The sequence below is a fragment of the Ziziphus jujuba genome, chromosome 5 (assembly GCF_031755915.1).
Source record: "Ziziphus jujuba cultivar Dongzao chromosome 5, ASM3175591v1".
NCBI classification, from domain to species: Eukaryota; Viridiplantae; Streptophyta; class Magnoliopsida; order Rosales; family Rhamnaceae; genus Ziziphus; species Ziziphus jujuba.
In genome coordinates, this window is record NC_083383.1 from 8,971,463 (window position 1) to 8,989,198 (window position 17,736).

At 35.5% G+C, this 17,736-nt stretch overlaps 3 protein-coding genes across 14 annotated transcripts; 2 read left to right on the forward strand and 1 right to left on the reverse strand.

Annotated features, from left to right (window-relative positions):
• Positions 1–19: 19 nt before the first annotated feature.
• On the forward strand, positions 20–2,818 carry LOC107435404 (uncharacterized). Of its 12 annotated transcripts, none has more exons than XR_007241694.2 (7): positions 59–198; positions 328–533; positions 663–988; positions 1,082–1,179; positions 1,761–1,849; positions 2,001–2,149; positions 2,258–2,818. XR_007241694.2 is itself a non-coding variant. In XM_048476337.2 (6 exons), the coding sequence occupies exons 1-5, from the start codon at positions 182–184 to the stop codon at positions 2,058–2,060; spliced, it is 702 nt and encodes a 233-aa protein (XP_048332294.2). In that variant the 5' UTR covers positions 44–181; the 3' UTR covers positions 2,061–2,149; positions 2,258–2,818. The 12 variants fall into 12 exon arrangements, 5 of the variants coding, with proteins under 5 accessions (XP_060673659.1, XP_060673660.1, XP_060673661.1 ...); XR_007241695.2 differs by having other exon boundaries at positions 1,770–1,849; XR_009639125.1 differs by having other exon boundaries at positions 1,087–1,179.
• Positions 2,819–7,178: 4,360 nt separating this feature from the next.
• Positions 7,179–10,589, forward strand: LOC107412696 (protein NRT1/ PTR FAMILY 8.1). The gene is made up of 5 exons (XM_016020518.4): positions 7,179–7,588; positions 7,669–7,768; positions 7,873–8,090; positions 8,174–8,733; positions 9,535–10,589. The coding sequence occupies exons 1-5, from the start codon at positions 7,481–7,483 to the stop codon at positions 10,382–10,384; spliced, it is 1,836 nt and encodes a 611-aa protein (XP_015876004.1). The 5' UTR covers positions 7,179–7,480; the 3' UTR covers positions 10,385–10,589.
• A 3,295-nt stretch (positions 10,590–13,884) lies between these two features.
• Positions 13,885–17,406, reverse strand: LOC107420453 (protein WALLS ARE THIN 1). Its single transcript, XM_016029416.4, has 6 exons — positions 17,082–17,406; positions 16,873–16,935; positions 16,666–16,782; positions 16,063–16,471; positions 14,734–14,885; positions 13,885–14,428 (listed from the first exon to the last, which is right to left on the reverse strand). The coding sequence occupies exons 1-6, from the start codon at positions 17,300–17,302 to the stop codon at positions 14,230–14,232; spliced, it is 1,161 nt and encodes a 386-aa protein (XP_015884902.1). The 5' UTR covers positions 17,303–17,406; the 3' UTR covers positions 13,885–14,229.
• Positions 17,407–17,736: the final 330 nt, after the last annotated feature.

Genomic DNA, 17,736 nt, shown 5'->3' on the forward strand with positions numbered 1-17,736 from the left:
TTTTTTAAGGAGCCTAAGGAAATCTACCCCTTTCCTTTTAAACTTTTTACATCTACCCACCGTTTTTACATAATTCCAACTATACCCTTATCTCCTAAATTATCCCAAAACACAGAGCCTAACAGAGGCCATATACACTCCATTGCAGCAAACAGCAGTTGAAGCTTCCTCTTTTGTTCCCATGGAGACTCTGCTTCGGTGGGTATTCATGCCCTTTCTAATTTTTTTTTTTTTAATCAGCTCCATAAAAACCCCCATTTGTTTTTCTTCAATCTCCCACATCCAAGCTCAAACCTTGACAGAAATTTTTCTCTCATTTTCTATCAGATTTTGCATTCGACCTCTATTATCTCATGGATTCGAGGTATTTTCTTGCAATTTCTCTATGTTTCTTTTGTTTTTCCCCGATTTATCCCTTTCGGTTCCAGGAAAGCTCTTTCTCTTTCCCTTCGAAGCAGCTCTCTTCCTCTCGCTGGAACGTGGTCTCCCGTCAGAACGTCATCTCTTCGCAGCTCTCCAATTTGAAAATCCCAGTGAGTTATATTCAAAGTCTACTGTTCTTCTTCTTCGATGCACTTGTTTTTCTTCTTCTCCTTCAATCTGCCTTATTCTTCTTCTTCTTCTTCTTCTTCTTCTTCTTCTTCTTCACATTGTTCCCTTAGCTGCATTATCAAAGGACTTAGGAATTTCATTAATAGCTGCAAAAGAAGGAAATTTTCTCGAAGCTGAGAGGATTTTCTTGGGAGGTCCAGAAAGTGCAGGAAATTTTTTTCAGTGTACCGAGAGAAGGGGAAGAGGAGGAGGAGGACGAAGAGAGAGCGTGACGAGAGTGTCTTTGAATTCGGGTGGCTCCACCAGATTGAGAACGAGGTCGAACCTTTTCTTGGTGGTGTGTAAGTGCTTCAGCATCTTGACCTCCTCTACAGTCGTTCTCTGTATTGCTGTTAATGTTCTCTCCGCCATTCGATCTTTCAAGGACGGATATGATGTAACTCTCTCTCTTTCTCTCTCTTTCCTCACTTTGTTATATTTTTACAAAAATAAAAGTGTAGCTATGGAATTAATCTTTGTGATTGTTTAGTATAGGTTTTCGATGGGATATTTCGGTGTTATGAGGTTTTGATTGCAGCTTTTGTGGTTCTAGCTGAGACAGAGTGGGAACTCATCAAATTCTTGAAGGTTGGTCTTAATTCTTTGATCTCAGTTGAACATGATTGAAATAGTACTTGAGCTGGTTGAAGCATTTCTTGTTTGATAAACCATCTACATCCAACAGATATTCCAACAATTGTGATAATTCGAGAAAACCAATTAATAGCTGTTATGATAGAAGTTAAAAAAGTCCCATGATAAGAATCCTGTTCCTGAATACGAGAGAATACTAAGTTTTAACTCCCAAATTCAGCAACTTTCTACACCCTTTTGTCTCCAGGCCAAATAACGGTTCTAGCTTAGAAGTGAAAGACACTAATTTGTGCCATTAAACAAAACCGTGTATGTATACTCAATTTCATTTTAGACTAGAAAACATTGTTAAAATCATAATTTATTATCACATGATACATAATCTGGTGATGTTTATTTGGGTATTTCATTTATTTTTATTGCTTCATTATATTTCTATAAATTGATTTGGTTGTTCTTGAAATTGACTTCTAGAACTGCAGAAGAAAAAATATACATATTATAAATAAAAAGTGAATGATTTATATATATGTATTTAAATATACGTGTAGCCAAGTCTGAGCTTATCTAACCAGATCATGCAGGAGTGCTTTCCACTGGTTCGCTGAGAATTTATTTGCTAGTGTTGTTGGTTTGTATCAGCATGATTCTATATCAGATATAGGTATATATATATATATATATATATTTTATGCTATTCATGTGAGCACATTAAAATTCTTCATATATAAAAAATTGAGACCTTTCTTTGCTATATATATTTTTTAACCAGTGATATTTAGTTTTTTTTTTTTTTTAATGGAAATTTTCTTTAGATCCAGTGTACTTGTCCAAGAATCAATGGATATATAAGGCTGAGTTGGCAAGTTATGTAAAGCAGCTTTATGCACAAACCTCTGAATCAGCTAGTTATGTATGGCACGACATTGGTCTTCCAACAAGTAGGATGCTTGTTTGGTACAAGGTATATTATATTTATATTCATTAACAAGATCAATTTTCTTTCCCAACTAGAATGTGACTTCAAAATTTCAATATTATTTTAGAACATTCTCTTTTGCATTTGTTTCAGTCAACATTCTCAGCTCCTCTTGGTACTGATCCAGTTGTGGTTGATTTGATGGGATTGGGAAAAGAAGAAGCTTGGATAAATGTCAGAGCCTTGGAAGGTATTGGCCAAATTTTGAAGCCAATGAAGATGGTTGCAGTTATATTTGTAATTATCGTGGAGCATACAATAGTAATAAGTGCCTAACCAATTGATCATTACAGCGTTAATACTTAATTGCTCGAGCTCCTGTGAATCCTGCGGGAACGGAATAACATTACTTGGAGGACCCGTCTTAAACGACATTGTTTTGGCCTTTGAAACAAAGAAAAACCACTATTATTGTATCTTTCCATTCAATTTATACAAAAACTGAAAGTAACTACCAATAGAATTTTGAAAGATTTCTGTTTAGTGTTGAAAGGAACATTTTGTTATCCTTTTAGTTGTTGTATGCGTGTGTTATGCAATGTTGTAAGAATGTAATTAATAGCTCAAGTGCTTAATGTGTGATTTGGTAAAAAAGTCGTTGGTTTCGTGTATTGTTTTGTTGAAAAAGTCATTTGTCGTATTGTTTTGGTAAAATAGCATTGTGTGTTCAGTATTTTGTATGTTTTTTACTATTACAGAGATACTAAATATAATTTTATTAATAATCCTCAACAAAAGAATCCACAAAAAAATGAAAAAAAGTGGAAAAATTTCAAATAAAGTTGATTATTAATGATGCATCGGTAATCACTGATGCCAACGGTTTTATCGGTAATTACCGAAACCCTATTGGTATTACAATTTGTCCTTGCTTGAAAATTATTATAGGTTTCATCGGTAATTACCAAAACCCTTATGATGATCACATTTTATCAATTATTTTGCCCCTATAAGTCCCCTAATGTGTGACAAATGTAACAACATGCAAAATATATATTTTTCAATGATCCTAAGTAGAAAAAACCCAAAAATTTCTGAAAAAGTTCTCAAATTGGCACAAAAATTTGATTACCGTAGGGCCTTCGGTAATTACCGATGAAACCTACGGTAATCAATTTGCAATTGCTGGAAAAATTACCGTAGGTTCCATCGGTAATTACCAAAACCCCTATGGTTATAACATTTTACCAATTTTTTGGCCCCGATAAGTCCCCTAATGTGTGTTAAATTCAACAATATGCAAAATATACATTTTTCAATGATCCTAAGGAGAAAAAATCCCAAAAGTTCAGAAAAAATTCTCAAATTGGCACAAAACTTTGTCAGGAATTACCAACGAAACCGTCGGTAATTTTTTCAGAGGGTATTTGTTGGTTACCGACGATTTCCTCGGGAATTACCGAGGGTGAACAGTCATCCAATTTTTTTGCAAAATTTGAGACATTTTTATGAAATTTTGAGATTTTCTCTCCTTAGTATAATTTTAGAATCCCTATTTTGCATGTTTTTGCATTCAACACATGTTATGGGACTTGTGGGGCCCAAAAAATTGGTAAAATGTTATGGACTGTACACCCTCAGGAATTACCGACGAAACCGTCGGTAATTTTTCCAGAGGGTATGTGTTGGTTACCGACGATTTCCTCGGGAATTACCGAGGGTGAACAGTCATCAAAATTTTTTGCAAAATTTGATACACTTTTATGAAATTTTGGGATTTTCTCTACTTAGCATAATTTTAGAATCCCTATTTGCCATGTTTTTGCATTCAACACACGTTATGGAACTTGTGGGGCCCAAAAAATTGGTAAAATGTTATGGACTGTACACCCTCGGGAATTACCGACGAAACCGTCGGTAATTTTTCCAGAGGGTATTTGTTGGTTACCGACGATTTCCTCAGGAATTATCGAGGGTGAACAGTCATCCAAATTTTTTGCAAAATTTGAGACACTTTTATGAAATTTTGGGATTTTCTCTACTTAGCATAATTTTAGAATCCCTATTTGCCATGTTTTTGCATTCAACACACGTTATGGGACTTGTGGGGCCCAAAAAATTGGTAAAATGTTATGGACTGTACACCCTCGGGAATTACCGACGAAACCGTTGGTAATTTTTCCAGAGGGTATGTGTTGGTTACCGACGATTTCCTCGGGAATTACCGAGGGTGAACAGTCATCCAAATTTTTTGCAAAATTTGATACACTTTTATGAAATTTTGGGATTTTCTCTACTTAGCATAATTTTAGAATCCCTATTTGCCATGTTTTTGCATTCAACACACGTTATGGGACTTGTGGGGCCCAAAAAATTGGTAAAATGTTATGGACTGTACACCCTCGGGAATTACAGACGAAACAGTCGGTAATTTTTCCAGAGGATATTTGTTGGTTACCGACGATTTCCTCGGGAATTACCGAGGGTGAACAGTCATCCAAATTTTTTGCAAAATTTGATACACTTTTATGAAATTTTGGGATTTTCTCTACTTAGCATAATTTTAGAATCCCTATTTGCCATGTTTTTGCATTCAACACACGTTATGGGACTTGTGGGGTCCAAAAAATTGGTAAAATGTTATGGACTGTACACCCTCGGGAATTACCGACGAAACCGTCGGTAATTTTTCCAGAGGGTATGTGTTGGTTACCGACGATTTCCTCGGGAATTACCGAGGGTGAACAGTCATCCAAATTTTTTGCAAAATTTGATACACTTTTATGAAATTTTGGGATTTTCTCTACTTAGCATAATTTTAGAATCCCTATTTGCCATGTTTTTGCATTCAACACACGTTATGGGACTTGTGGGGCCCAAAAAATTGGTAAAATGTTATGGACTGTACACCCTCGGGAATTACATATGAAACCGTCGGTAATTTTTCCAGAGGGTATTTGTTGGTTACCGACGATTTCCTGGGGAATTACCGAGGGTGAACAGTCATCCAATTTTTTTGCAAAATTTGAGTCACTTTTATGAAATTTTGAGATTTTCTCTCCTCAGTATAATTTTAGAATCCCTATTTTGCATGTTTTTGCATTCAACACACGTTATGGGACTTGTGGGGCCCAAAAAATTGGTAAAATGTTATGGACTGTACACCCTCGAGAATTACCGACGAAACCGTCGGTAATTTTTCCAGAGGGTATGTGTTGGTTACTGACGATTTCCTCGGGAATTACCTAGGGTGAACAGTCATCCAAATATTTTGCAAAATTTGATACACTTTTATGAAATTTTGGGATTTTCTCTACTTAGCATAATTTTAGAATCCCTATTTGCCATGTTTTTGCATTCAACACACGTTATGGGACTTGTGGGGCCCAAAAAATTGGTAAAATGTTATGGACTGTACACCCTCGGGAATTACATATGAAACCGTCGGTAATTTTTCCAGAGGGTATTTGTTGGTTACCGACGATTTCCTCGGGAATTACCGAGGGTGAACAGTCATCCAATTTTTTTGCAAAATTTGAGACACTTTTATGAAATTTTGAGATTTTCTCTCCTCAGTATAATTTTAGAATCCTTATTTTGCATGTTTTTGCATTCAACACACGTTATGGGACTTGTGGGGCCCAAAAAATTGGTAAAATGTTATGGACTGTACACCCTCGAGAATTACCGACGAAACCGTTGGTAATTTTTCCAGAGGGTATGTGTTGGTTACTGACGATTTCCTCGGGAATTACCTAGGGTGAACAATCATCCAAATTTTTTGCAAAATTTGATACACTTTTATGAAATTTTGGGATTTTCTCTACTTAGCATAATTTTAGAATCCCTATTTGCCATGTTTTTGCATTCAACACACGTTATGGGACTTGTGGGGCCCAAAAAATTGGTAAAATGTTATGGACTATACACCCTCGGGAATTACCGACGAAACCATCGGTAATTTTTCCAGAGGGTATTTGTTGGTTACCGACGATTTCCTGGGGAATTACCGAGGGTGAACAGTCATCCCATTTTTTTGTAAAATTTGAGACACTTTTATGAAATTTTGGAGATTTTCGTGTATTTGTGTGTTCATGTAAAGCCGTTTGTTTGGTTTTTTGTATTTGTGTGTTCGTGTAAAGACGTTTAGAAAAAGTTGATTTTTGTTTGGTTTAAAATATAATAGGATATGTAAGTAATTTTTTTTTGTTTAAAGGTTACAATGGATATTGAGGGGTAGAATAAAAAAATATCAAGTGAAGGGGCAAACATCATTAACCTCGGTCCTATGAGGGTATCGGGCCAAATTCCAAATATCTATCCAAATTAAGTTTGCGTGTTTAGATTTAGGGTTGAGCCCAATATTGATCAAGTTAAAAGGTTGGCCTAATATCTGTCAGAAAATAAGGTCCAGCCCAATATATCAAAGCACACAGAGACAGTATATATATATATATAAAGAACTAGTCAAGATCGAGTTGCCTTGCGGACTTGAAAAAGCATTTGTTCAACATTATCCATTCGTTGAATTTCTTTGTCCTTTTACGACAGGCAAGAAATTATAAAAGACATCTCAGTACGGTATGAGGAAAAGAAAAGTATTGGCGAGTTGACAAGGGATTAAACGATAATACAATCATATAATTATAGAAGAAAAAATTTATAGACATAGTAAATATTTTACTATTATAATAAAGAAGATAAAAATTAGTTGAATGAACATTTTTCTTTATTACCTGATCCGTGAATTAGTTAGCTGTACCTTTTTTTAATTAAGTATACAAGATTGTTATTACCCACCGCAAAAAATAAAATTGATCTTAAAAAGAATTATTTTTATTTTATGGACGTTAAATCCATTTAATTTTATTATTTACTTTTTTTTTTCTTTTTTTGGGTAAATTTGATTCGATTGATTAACTTGCAGTTTTGCAATATTCTTTTCTTTATTCTACGTTGGCGTGTGCTCTTAACTGTACTAGAAATACGTAAATTTTAACTCCATGGTTAAATGATTCCATTAAGGATGGATAGTATATATATTGACAATTTCAGCAAAGCAAATGACAGGACGGCACAGTTTGAATAGTGTTTAAATTACAGAAACCATTATTTGGCATTGTAAGCATCACCAGAATTGCCTTTCCTTTTCTATTTGCAACATTTGTCTTACCAAATCATGGGTTTAATTTCTATGCCGTCCACTTAAATTAGGCCTAAACATACACCCATAAACATCCAACCATGGGTCAAACTTTGCAATACGCCAAAATAAAAACCTTCTACAACCAAAATGGGCTTTATTTATGATAAATGCTCATTGCGCTAGTACTGCGCACTAACAGCAACAGCTAGCCATAGTTCCTTTCGTCCAATATGGAGAAAATTGGAGAATTAGCTCCTAGTGATCCGTACGACAAGTCCTTCATTCAGCCGTCCACAGACAAAGGCAAGCCTGGAGAATACTGTAAACAAGTCAAGGAGGTAATAATATTACTAACACAATGAATTTTCTCTAATATATATCAAATTAATGTTTAGTATATGGAGAGGGTTATTTACAGGAAGAAAGCCTGCTGGTAAGCAATGGATGCGTGGATTTCAGAGGCAGAATTGCAGTAAAGAAAACAACCGGAGGATGGAAGGCCTCCCCTTTTATAATAGGTTTAATATATATATATATATATATATATATGTATATATTTAACATTCTCATAAACATGCGAAGGAAATTAATGCATGTTAAATATTGGTTAATTAATTTGCAGTAAATGAAGTGGCGGAGCGGTTAGCTTTTTTTGCAGTAGCGGTGAACATGGTGACTTACTTGGTGCTTGAAATGCGACAATCGCTCCCAGATGCAGCTACCCATGTCACTGATTGGATTGGTGCTGCATATGTGCTTACAATCCTTGGAGCATTTCTGGCCGATTCTTACTTGGGCCGATTTAGAACCATCATCATCTTTTCTTGTGTCTATACAGTGGTACTTAATTAACTGGTCAATTTGGATAAAATGTTTGTACCACCTTTAGTCTAATCATTATAATTTTCATTTGAGTGGAGCAGGGAATGGTGCTGTTGACACTTTCAGCCTCTATAGACAGCCTACGTCCACCTAAATGCACAGCACCCCCATGCAAGAAAGCAACGGACGCTCAAACATTATTCCTTTACGGTGCACTCGGACTTATAGCCCTTGGAACTGGTGGTATTAAGCCCTGCGTGTCGTCCTTTGGAGCTGACCAATTCGATGAGAATGACAAAGAAGAAGTGCAAAAGAAATACGCATTCTTCAATTGGTTCTTCTTTGCCATTAACATGGGTGCCCTCCTTGGCATCACAGTTCTGGTTTATGTACAAGACAATTTTGGATGGGTCTGGGGTTTTGGAGTACCCACCGCGGCTATGTTCTGTTCCATTTTGATCCTAGCTTCTGGAATTCCGTACTATCGTTATCAGAAGCCTATGGGAAGCCCGTTTACTAGATTCGTTCAGGTCATGGTGCTGTCCATGAGGAACCATTTCGGAGGAGTTGAGGTGGGACGTGAAGATGAACTTTACGAGGTCAGGACTCTGGAGTCTGATATCGTCGGCGCTAGAAAGCTTACTCACACCCCACAATTTAGGTTAGTCAAATATATGATTTCGCTTATTTTATCACATGGTAGTCACTCTAATTTGGAAGTTTTAAAAAACAACCCGAGCTTTTTCAGGGTGCTCTGTTTTTTCAATATTCTTTGCTTCACTAGTTCAATCAAGGCTCATGGGCCTCATTTGGGCCGCTACAGGAAAGATTTGAAATAAATTGGGCCAGAGGATATGAAATTGACTTTTTTTTTTTTTTTGGTAAAATATTTAATGGTCTCTGATCCGCGATCAAATTTCCAGTGCTCCCGGAGCACAATCGATTTTTTCCTGATCCGCAATGGTTGGTTGCCGCAAGCGACAATAAACATTCAAGATTTGTGATAAATTCTTTTATTAGTATAAATTATCAGCTGAGCTTTACATTAAAAGTTCACAAAATTTCTGATTAAGAAAGTTCAAATATTCTATCTTTGAAAAGTGATTTGGGAAAAAAATATATATATATCTAAAACTATAATCACTCATGTCATATCGGATTTTTATATAGAACCAGAGACGTTTAGTAAGCAGAGAAAGAAATTATGAAAACCCTATAAATTAGTTATATAGTATTTTTCAATAGACAATATAACAGGCCGACACTTTATTGATATTAATTTGTAAACATTGTAAGTGCTAATATATTTGTTAACTGGAAACTTGAAGATTTCTAGATTTCTTGACGATACAGATGATTGTAAATTGGTTTTATACAACTTTTATTTGATAGTTCTAAAGATTATTGAAGTGGTGCTTACTAATTATTAACATATTTATTAACTGGAATTAATTTATATAAGGTTTCTAGACAAAGCAGCAGTGATAACAGATCCAGAAGACAACAACCTAAGAAAGAACCGTTGGAAGCTTTGCACGGTGACCCAAGTGGAAGAATTCAAATCATTCATAAGAGTGCTCCCAGTATGGGCATCCACTATAGCTCTCTCCATCTCATTCGCTCAGCTATCCACCTTCTTCATCAGCCAAGCCATCATCATGGACCGCAAGCTGGGCTCCGGCTTCGAGATCCCAGCCGGCTCCGTCCCCGTCTTCAGCGCCATCAACGCCCTAATCCTGATCCCCATCTATGAAAAACTTATGGTCCCCATCATACGCAAACGCACGGGCCACCACCGCGGCATCACTTCGTTGCAACGGATGGGAGTTGGGCTTTTCATCTCCATCTTCGCCATGGCTTCGGCTGCCCTGGTAGAGAAGAAACGCCGAGACCATTCGAAACTGTTGAAGATGAAAATGAGCGTGTTTTGGTTGCTTCCTCAGTTCTTCCTCATTGGGGGCGCAGAGGTGTTCACTTACGTCGGACAGTTGGAGTTCTTTTACGATGAAGCTACGGATGGGACGAGAAGCATTAGCAGTGCTATGTTTCTGAGTGAGATTGGGATCGGAAGCTGGTTGAGTACTGCGGTTGTGAAAATCGTTGAGGAAGCTACTGGTGGAGAAGAGAAAGGGTGGTTGAGGAATGATTTGAATAAGAGCCGGCTTGATTATTTCTATTGGATATTGACGGCCATTAATGGAGTCAATTTCGTGGTGTATTTGTTGGTGGCTTGGGTTTACAAAGGCAGGAATAGTACAAGTCGTACTAGGAGTGTGAAGCCTATTTTCAGTGGTGATGATAGTGCTGGATAACTGGGAAAAAATTAACGCCGTGTTTGCTTTGGTAGAAAACCAGAAACCAAAATGAAATGATCGTGTTGGTAAATTTAATTAAAAGCTTGTTTATTGTTCTAAAAGATTTTACTTTTCATTTTAATAACCTTCGATAAATTTTTATTCTCTTGATTTGTTTAATGAAAGAATTAAAAAAAAAATATACCTATTAAGGATTCATTTAGTTTGAGTTGTCTTGGCGATAGGTAATTAGATATATCTAACTAATTGTTTGATAGATATATTTTTCCTAGAAATGATTAATGCATTTTACATAATTAATTCAGAAGTAAATAATCAACGTTAGAATAATGAAAAAAGTAAAAATAAAAACCGAATGGATGTCATTATTTAATATCATGATAGCTAGACAAGGAAAGATCAAAGTGATTAAAAAAAAAAAATGCTTTATAGAGGAAAGGTTAGTTATGTAATAATTATGTATTCCTAATAATGAATACTCTGTAATGATGTGGGATCTTATGATTATGGATTTTTGTCACCTCACTGACGTTTCCCACCAGACAGCAACTAGCAACGCAAATAGCTATCCATTGTGGTCTTTTGATGGTTTAAATTTTTACGTTAATTTGAAATCAAAATGTGAGACCCGTCAACCGCTATTTAATTAGTGCAAATTTGGCTATTTGTCATTATCAGCAATCCAGTCTTAGGGCAACCATCAATTGAGTATTCATTGTGATTTTTTATACTAAAAATTTAATGAAGAAATGTAAACCTTTTTAAATTAATAGTAACAAATTAAAGGGAAAGTCTAGAGTAAGGACCGATCGCATGCATTTTTTACGAACAAAAAACGTGAGAGAATAAAGACCATTGGATTTTCATACTTGGCGTCAACGGTCCAGATGAAATTGCAATTCTCACATGAGAGTTTTGGCAAAATCTCCCCTTCCCGCTTACAGCAGCTCACATTCCCGCTCGCATCAACTGGAACCACCTTTGCCAAAATTCCTCTTTTCCTCTGCTTCCACCTCCTTCCCGCTCGCATCTCCCCGTTCGGAACCAGCCCAACCAGCCACCGACCTGACTATTTCAAAAATCTCAAACCGATCTACCCAAAGGCTATTAAAAGAATAAAAATAAAAAGCAATGATATCAATTTAATCTATTAACTCTATGTTTCATGCATATTAAGGGGATTATAATTATTCAAAGTTCTTATTCAAAACTAAACTAAGCAGTTTTGGAACGGAACACAATAGGATATATATACATATGTCTTTATGTGTGTGTGTGTGTGTGTGTGTGTGTAGATATAGGAATTACAAAATAGAATTACTTTGCGTTCCAATTATAACAAACTTATTTTCTCTTGTATAGCATGCATGGATTGGCCACTCATATACTCCAAAAACAAGTGGTGTAAATATCTGTTTCGTGTTAGTATTATGATAGACTAAGTGAATTGATTATTACATAATAAACAGTATGCATGAACAATATACGTGAACAGTGGTATTTATACACCAGGAAAGAAAAACAACATGCATACATTCATGCTTTTTCTGCGAAAAGTATTATTTTCTAAATTTTTGAAAATCATCATGAAGATTGGCCTTCGTTCAAGTTATTTCTCAACCCAAATCACAATCCCATATTTAACAATTTCAACTATGCAAGACTACATAAAATCACCAACATAAAAAACAGAATGAAAAAAAAAAATTACAAAACATAAACTTACTCACTCACAAATACGAAGAGCCAGAATACAAACATGCAGAGTAGAAGATTATGAACTAGTGGGTACGGAGAAGGGTGGCAATCGTGGTGCGAGCTGATGCGTTTGCAAGATGGCAATGCCGTGGCAATGGTGGTGCGATCTGGTGGGTTTGCAAGGATGGCAATGCTGGTTGCTGCTGGTGCGATTGGGAATTTTGGCAAAGTCCTTTCGAGCTGGTGAGAGCGGGAATGTGAGCGGGAAGGGCTCAGGGAAAATTTGACCAGCCATTCTCATGTGAGAGTTGCTTTGAAGTTGGGCCGTAGATGCCAGCAGTGCAAATCGAATGGCAGAAAATTTCATCACATGTTTGGTCCGCATATAACCCATGCGGTCGATCCTCAAGCTAGCCTCTCTGACAAATTAACTTATCATATATAAGTTTTACTAATACTTTATTATCAGTAATGACAAATAATAAGTATATTTGTTAAAATATTTATATTGAAAATGCTACCGATCTTAATCTTTGGTTTGTAGATTACATATCTTTGGTTACTACTTTACCATCAAAGATAATAAGGTGGCATTTAGAATGTTAAAATTTATATAAAAAAAATTTAAATGTAAAATCCAACGTGCCTGGTATAAATAAAATAGTTAATATTTTTCATAATGAAAATTTTACTCTTATAATTATTATTTTTTTCTATTATCTTAAACAATCATAGTCACATTAAATTCATTTAACCATTGTTATTTATTTATTTATTTTTAACAATTATTGGATTATTATTTTTTTAATCATTTATAATAATTTTTCCTACACTTCGATATTTCGAATTCATTATTTGCTAGATATATATATATATATATATATATATAAATGATTTAGTAACTGAGTTAATTTCATTTAACAAAGAGAAGAAAAAATAGTAGTTTTTAAGATGAAACCGAACCATACGACATATTTATGATTCACTAAGTCTTTATAGAATTTATTTTTCTTAGATAAGGTTTTAATATATTATTATATTTATATTAAACTATTAATTAATTTTTAAATTTCAAAATAATCTAGGGTTAAAAAGTTTGATGCTAAAACTATTGTTGGACTTGATGTACTTGACTCTATCCTTATATATATATATATATATACATTCTTTTTTTCTGGAAAAAGAAAGGGATCAATTAGGAGTTTTGAAGTCTATCAGCCGAAGAAGATTGTAATTATGCGGGTGTCGAAAAATTATTTTACTTCAGCGGTATGGTTTATCTGGCTCTTTGTTATATAGTGTGTCATCTATACTAATATTTGGTTTAGCCTTCATCCAGCACATATATTTTAAATAACTTAAGAATTAATTTAAATTTAGGATATATATGCATATATTGGCATTTCATATGTACATGGTTGTTTAGATAAAAGATCATGTTGTTTCTTGCACCCTCTGGACAAACAAATTATGAAATCCTAAACAGTGACAAAATTGGAATATAGTGAAAGCTTCAGTGACTCCCGGCCGGTTGATATTTTGCCATCATACATGTCAACGCATATTGGCATGATTAAAACGAAATTTATAGATAAGTTTGGAGGACGATTTTGATTCCCTTCCGACAGAAATGATTTGAGATGAGTAAGATTATGATGGCATTGGCTTGTAGATGTCAGCATGCTTGGCCAACTTTAGCAACAGATAATAGTGATTGTAAGCTGGGGAATCCATTGGGGTCCATTCATTTCCATGCTACATAATCATATTAATATTAATTAATTAACCAGCTATAAAAATTCACAATGTGCAAATCTTTAAATATTTCTTCGTAAAGCAAACCATAAAATTAACAATAGAAGCATAAGGGACTTTCACAAGACCCCTGAGGCCCACATAATGTGACAAATGATCTTCATATATCATCCCCCTAACAGAGATCTCCTTAATTTTCCAAAATCCCCTAGCTACTGATCATATAGCGATTGGCAAAAAAGGGAAAAGGAAAGGAAGAAAAAGAAAAGAAAAGAAAATTTCATACACACACAAGCTTTCTGATATAGGGCAGTACTTTTTTTTTTTTTTTTGGTTTTTTCAAGGCCAAAAAGCTGTAGTTAAAAATGCAAAAGTTAGGGCCTTGATGGTTAAACATTTTCGGTGGAAGAAGGAAGAAGTGGCTGAGTGAGAGAGGTCTTGATGTGGGCTTGTGTCCTGATGTTGGAGTGCTCTGCTCCTCCTGTGGACTGAATCGCAGCCTTTTCCAATTGTGCAAATTTCCTTTCTTCGCTTTTGCCCCACAAAACTAGGTACAATCCCACTATGATCAGCACCGCCCCAATGATCCTGAACCATAATTCGCACAAAATATATTAATTAAAATCAGTTAAATGTCAAATTGCCAAAACATAATGTGCTGTATCGATTCTATAAATTCTTTATGATCAAAATCTGCTGGCATTAGCTAATTCTGGGGCTAATAATAAAAGTTGTTATAATCCTACGGTTGGGTTTGATCGAGTTGGGACATAATAAATAATGCAAGAGTGATGATGATGAAGACCAAAGACAGAAGAAGAAGAACAGATAATTTTGGACGGTGGAGATTAATCACAAGTATATATTATATAGAATGATGAGAAGGGACCCACCCTCCCAAGTAGAACTCTTCGCCTAAAGCAACGGAGGCCATGATAGCGACAACAAGGGTCTGAACAGGTTGATAAACAGCAACGAACACAGGGCCACCTCTGTCAATGCACCATATCTGTACAGCGAAGGCTATCCCTGATGCTACCACTCCCTGCAATTAACACAATACATTTGATATTTAATTAAATCACAATTAAATCCAAAATCTATTATCATTTCGCTCTCAATCCCCCCCACCTCCACAATTATTGCATAACTACTTTTTTGTCATCTCATATATAATATACCTAAAAAGTTTGATGGGGAAAAAAGATAATAAAGTGACCTATGAGTTTTATACAAGTTATGTGTTGATATGCTCTGAACTTGTTGAAATGTATAGCCTTCTCATCCAGTACTTGGTTGCACATGAACAAAGTTAACCTTTTATTTCTGATATAAGACTTGACACACTTTTCACATTACTAGTCCAAAACCCCAACAATTTTTCCCATTTTCTTTTTCCTTTTCTCTTTTTGGTAGATTGACAAGCTACTTTAACAAACAAAGAAAATTGCAATATTTATATAATAATATATGCATATATGGAAAATAATTAAATTAGATAAAGGAAACAAAGAGAGATAGATAAATTCATGCATGTTCCTACAAAAGCATGAATTTGATGAAGTATCTAAAATGATTTAAGCTTTGAGTGTGATGCTTGCAATACTAGACAAGTAAAGTCTTTTTCCTAAGAAATCGACAAACTCATATAAAAAGAAAAGAGGAAAGATATTTACAATGTGAAAAAAAAAAAAAAAAAAGATAAAAAAGAAGATGGTGTTTTTGCAGAAAAAGGTACCATTTTCTTTTCAATTACTGGAGCGTGTTCCTGACGCTCTTTGGACGAAACGTGGCATTCTCATTAAATTATAGTTCCTCTAACTGAAATTTGAGTCAAAAAGTGTAAACTTCTACTTTGACTCACTCACTTCCCCATTCTATTTCACGCACCAAATTATAACTATGAATTAATATATCCCAGATTCATAGATTCATGTTCATCATCATTTTTAAAATAGTTCAAGGGTATCCTAGACAATCTCTTTTTTATCCAGAAGACCTCTCTGATTACATTTTCTGCTTTTTGCTGCTCTTTGTTATTATATATGTAATAAGAGGTTTTCTAGACAAAGAATGTCGATTCCCTACATAAAAGAAGGATTGGCTAAAGGTTATCACTTTAATAATTTTCTATACGGTGACCATATCTTAGGGATTAACTTGACTCGGGGTGGTTTGACTCAGCAAAGACTAAAAATAGTGCATGAAATATGCTGACTCACCGCGTACAAGATGGTGAAGATCTCACCACCATTGTGAAAGATCCAAGCCTGTGAGTCTCTCTCAGCAAGAGCAGCAATAATCACAAACTGTATAATTCCAAAGAAACACGTGTAGGATGTGACAGAGAGCCGAGCCGGGTACTTCTTGAGCACCGGAGCTTGCAACACAAGCCAACCGGACCAGGAGAGACAATGGCCGATGAGGTAGATACAACCAAGAGTCCAGTTCTTCCCTTTTGCATCACCAAGTGATGGAAACAATTCTGCTGCGGAGCTCTGTAGTGGCGGTGATGGGCTGTATATGGTCGGACCTTTGTATAGAGTGATCACTGAGGCTCCGGCAACGCAGAAGATTGTTCCCGCCACCTTTGCTATACCATCCTTTCGGTTTAATCTCACTTTTTCTATCCTGCATATGCAAAAGCAGCAGCCGGAGTTATATTTTATGGTTATATGTATAAAGTTCTGCTATAATGGGCTTGAAAGCGTATTATATGCTGGGCGTAAGACGCTACTGCAGCAAAATTATGTTTTGTATATGTATTTTGAGTTTATTTATTTGTGCATGCATATGTGAGATAGAGGAAATGCTTTTTGGCTTACCGGAGTATGGCTGCCATGAGAAAGGTAATTGCTGGGACAGAGTTTTGAATTGCTGAAGCGAAGGTAGGGGATGTGTTGTCTAGTCCCAGCAAGTAGAATCCCTGGTTTGCTGTTATTCTGTAACGAAAATACATGTTAAAAGTGTGACAACTTTTTTTAATTTCTGAAAAATTTATATTCTTATTTTTTGCATTATTTAATCATTACCCAACAAGCGCAAGCATGAAGAACTGGAGAAGGAAATTTAGGGATATTGCAGGCCTCTCCTTCCTAATAAGCAAAAATTAACAAGTAGAGTAAATATGTTAAGGTTCATAGCAGAGAAGATATGTTAAGGTTCATAGGTTGATAAACAAACAATAGAAAAACATAAAAACAGAAAGAGACAAAGTATTAAAGTTTGATAAGTTATGTACTTCTCCAAGAAATAGGCAAAAGGAAGAAGAAGAAGCAAAGCAATGATGTTCCTGTAAACTGGAAACACAAGCTTGCTAATTCCCATATTAAGGGCAGCCCTAGAAACAACATGAAAACCAGCATAACCAAACTGCAAGGCCAACATGGCCCCATGCAGCTGGAGTCTTTCGGGAATTGAACACCACATTCTCCTTCCAGAGGCAGAACCAGGATCAGCCATTGTAGACGCTGACTAAGAAGGTAGTTAGAGAGGGGAAAAAATATATATTTATATTAAAAAACCAAGAAGAAGAAGAAGAGGAGAAATGTGGGGGTGATGAAGTAGGGAAAGAGTAGGGAGATATAAATATAGATAGGGGAAGTGACACTGAGAAAAAAAAGGAATTAGAGGGTGAAGAGTGTATACCCCACAAGGGGCCCTCAAAAGACGTTATGTCAACTGTTGTTAAGCTTCAAATGTTTTTGGTTGTCTCCCACATTCTTCTCTCTATTCCCATACACCCCTCCTCTTCTTAGCTGACAAGACAACCCCTATCGTACTAGCTACGTGAAAATTGTATTAAAAAAAAAAAGAAGCAAAAATAAATTAAAAGAGAGAAATAGCGAAAGAAGAGATTAGAATTAATGAGTAAAAGCCAGGAACAGAGTTTGTGT

Coding starts and splice junctions, on each gene's coding strand:
- LOC107412696 (XM_016020518.4), top strand. CDS start 7,481: ATGGAGAAAATTGGAGAATTAGCTCCTAGTGATCCGTACGACAAGTCC. Junction 7,769..7,872: donor GGCCTCCCCTTTTATAATAG/GTTTAATATATA, acceptor ATTAATTTGCAG/TAAATGAAGTGGCGGAGCGG. Junction 8,091..8,173: donor TTTCTTGTGTCTATACAGTG/GTACTTAATTAA, acceptor TGAGTGGAGCAG/GGAATGGTGCTGTTGACACT.
- LOC107435404 (XM_060817676.1), top strand. CDS start 182: ATGGAGACTCTGCTTCGGTGGGTATTCATGCCCTTTCTAATTTTTTTT. Junction 534..662: donor TCTCCAATTTGAAAATCCCA/GTGAGTTATATT, acceptor TTGTTCCCTTAG/CTGCATTATCAAAGGACTTA. Junction 989..1,086: donor CTTTCAAGGACGGATATGAT/GTAACTCTCTCT, acceptor TGTTTAGTATAG/GTTTTCGATGGGATATTTCG.
- LOC107420453 (XM_016029416.4), bottom strand. CDS start 17,302: ATGGCTGATCCTGGTTCTGCCTCTGGAAGGAGAATGTGGTGTTCAATT. Junction 16,783..16,872: donor TTCATGCTTGCGCTTGTTGG/GTAATGATTAAA, acceptor TTTTCGTTACAG/AATAACAGCAAACCAGGGAT. Junction 14,886..16,062: donor TCTTCACCATCTTGTACGCG/GTGAGTCAGCAT, acceptor TGTTAATTGCAG/GGAGTGGTAGCATCAGGGAT.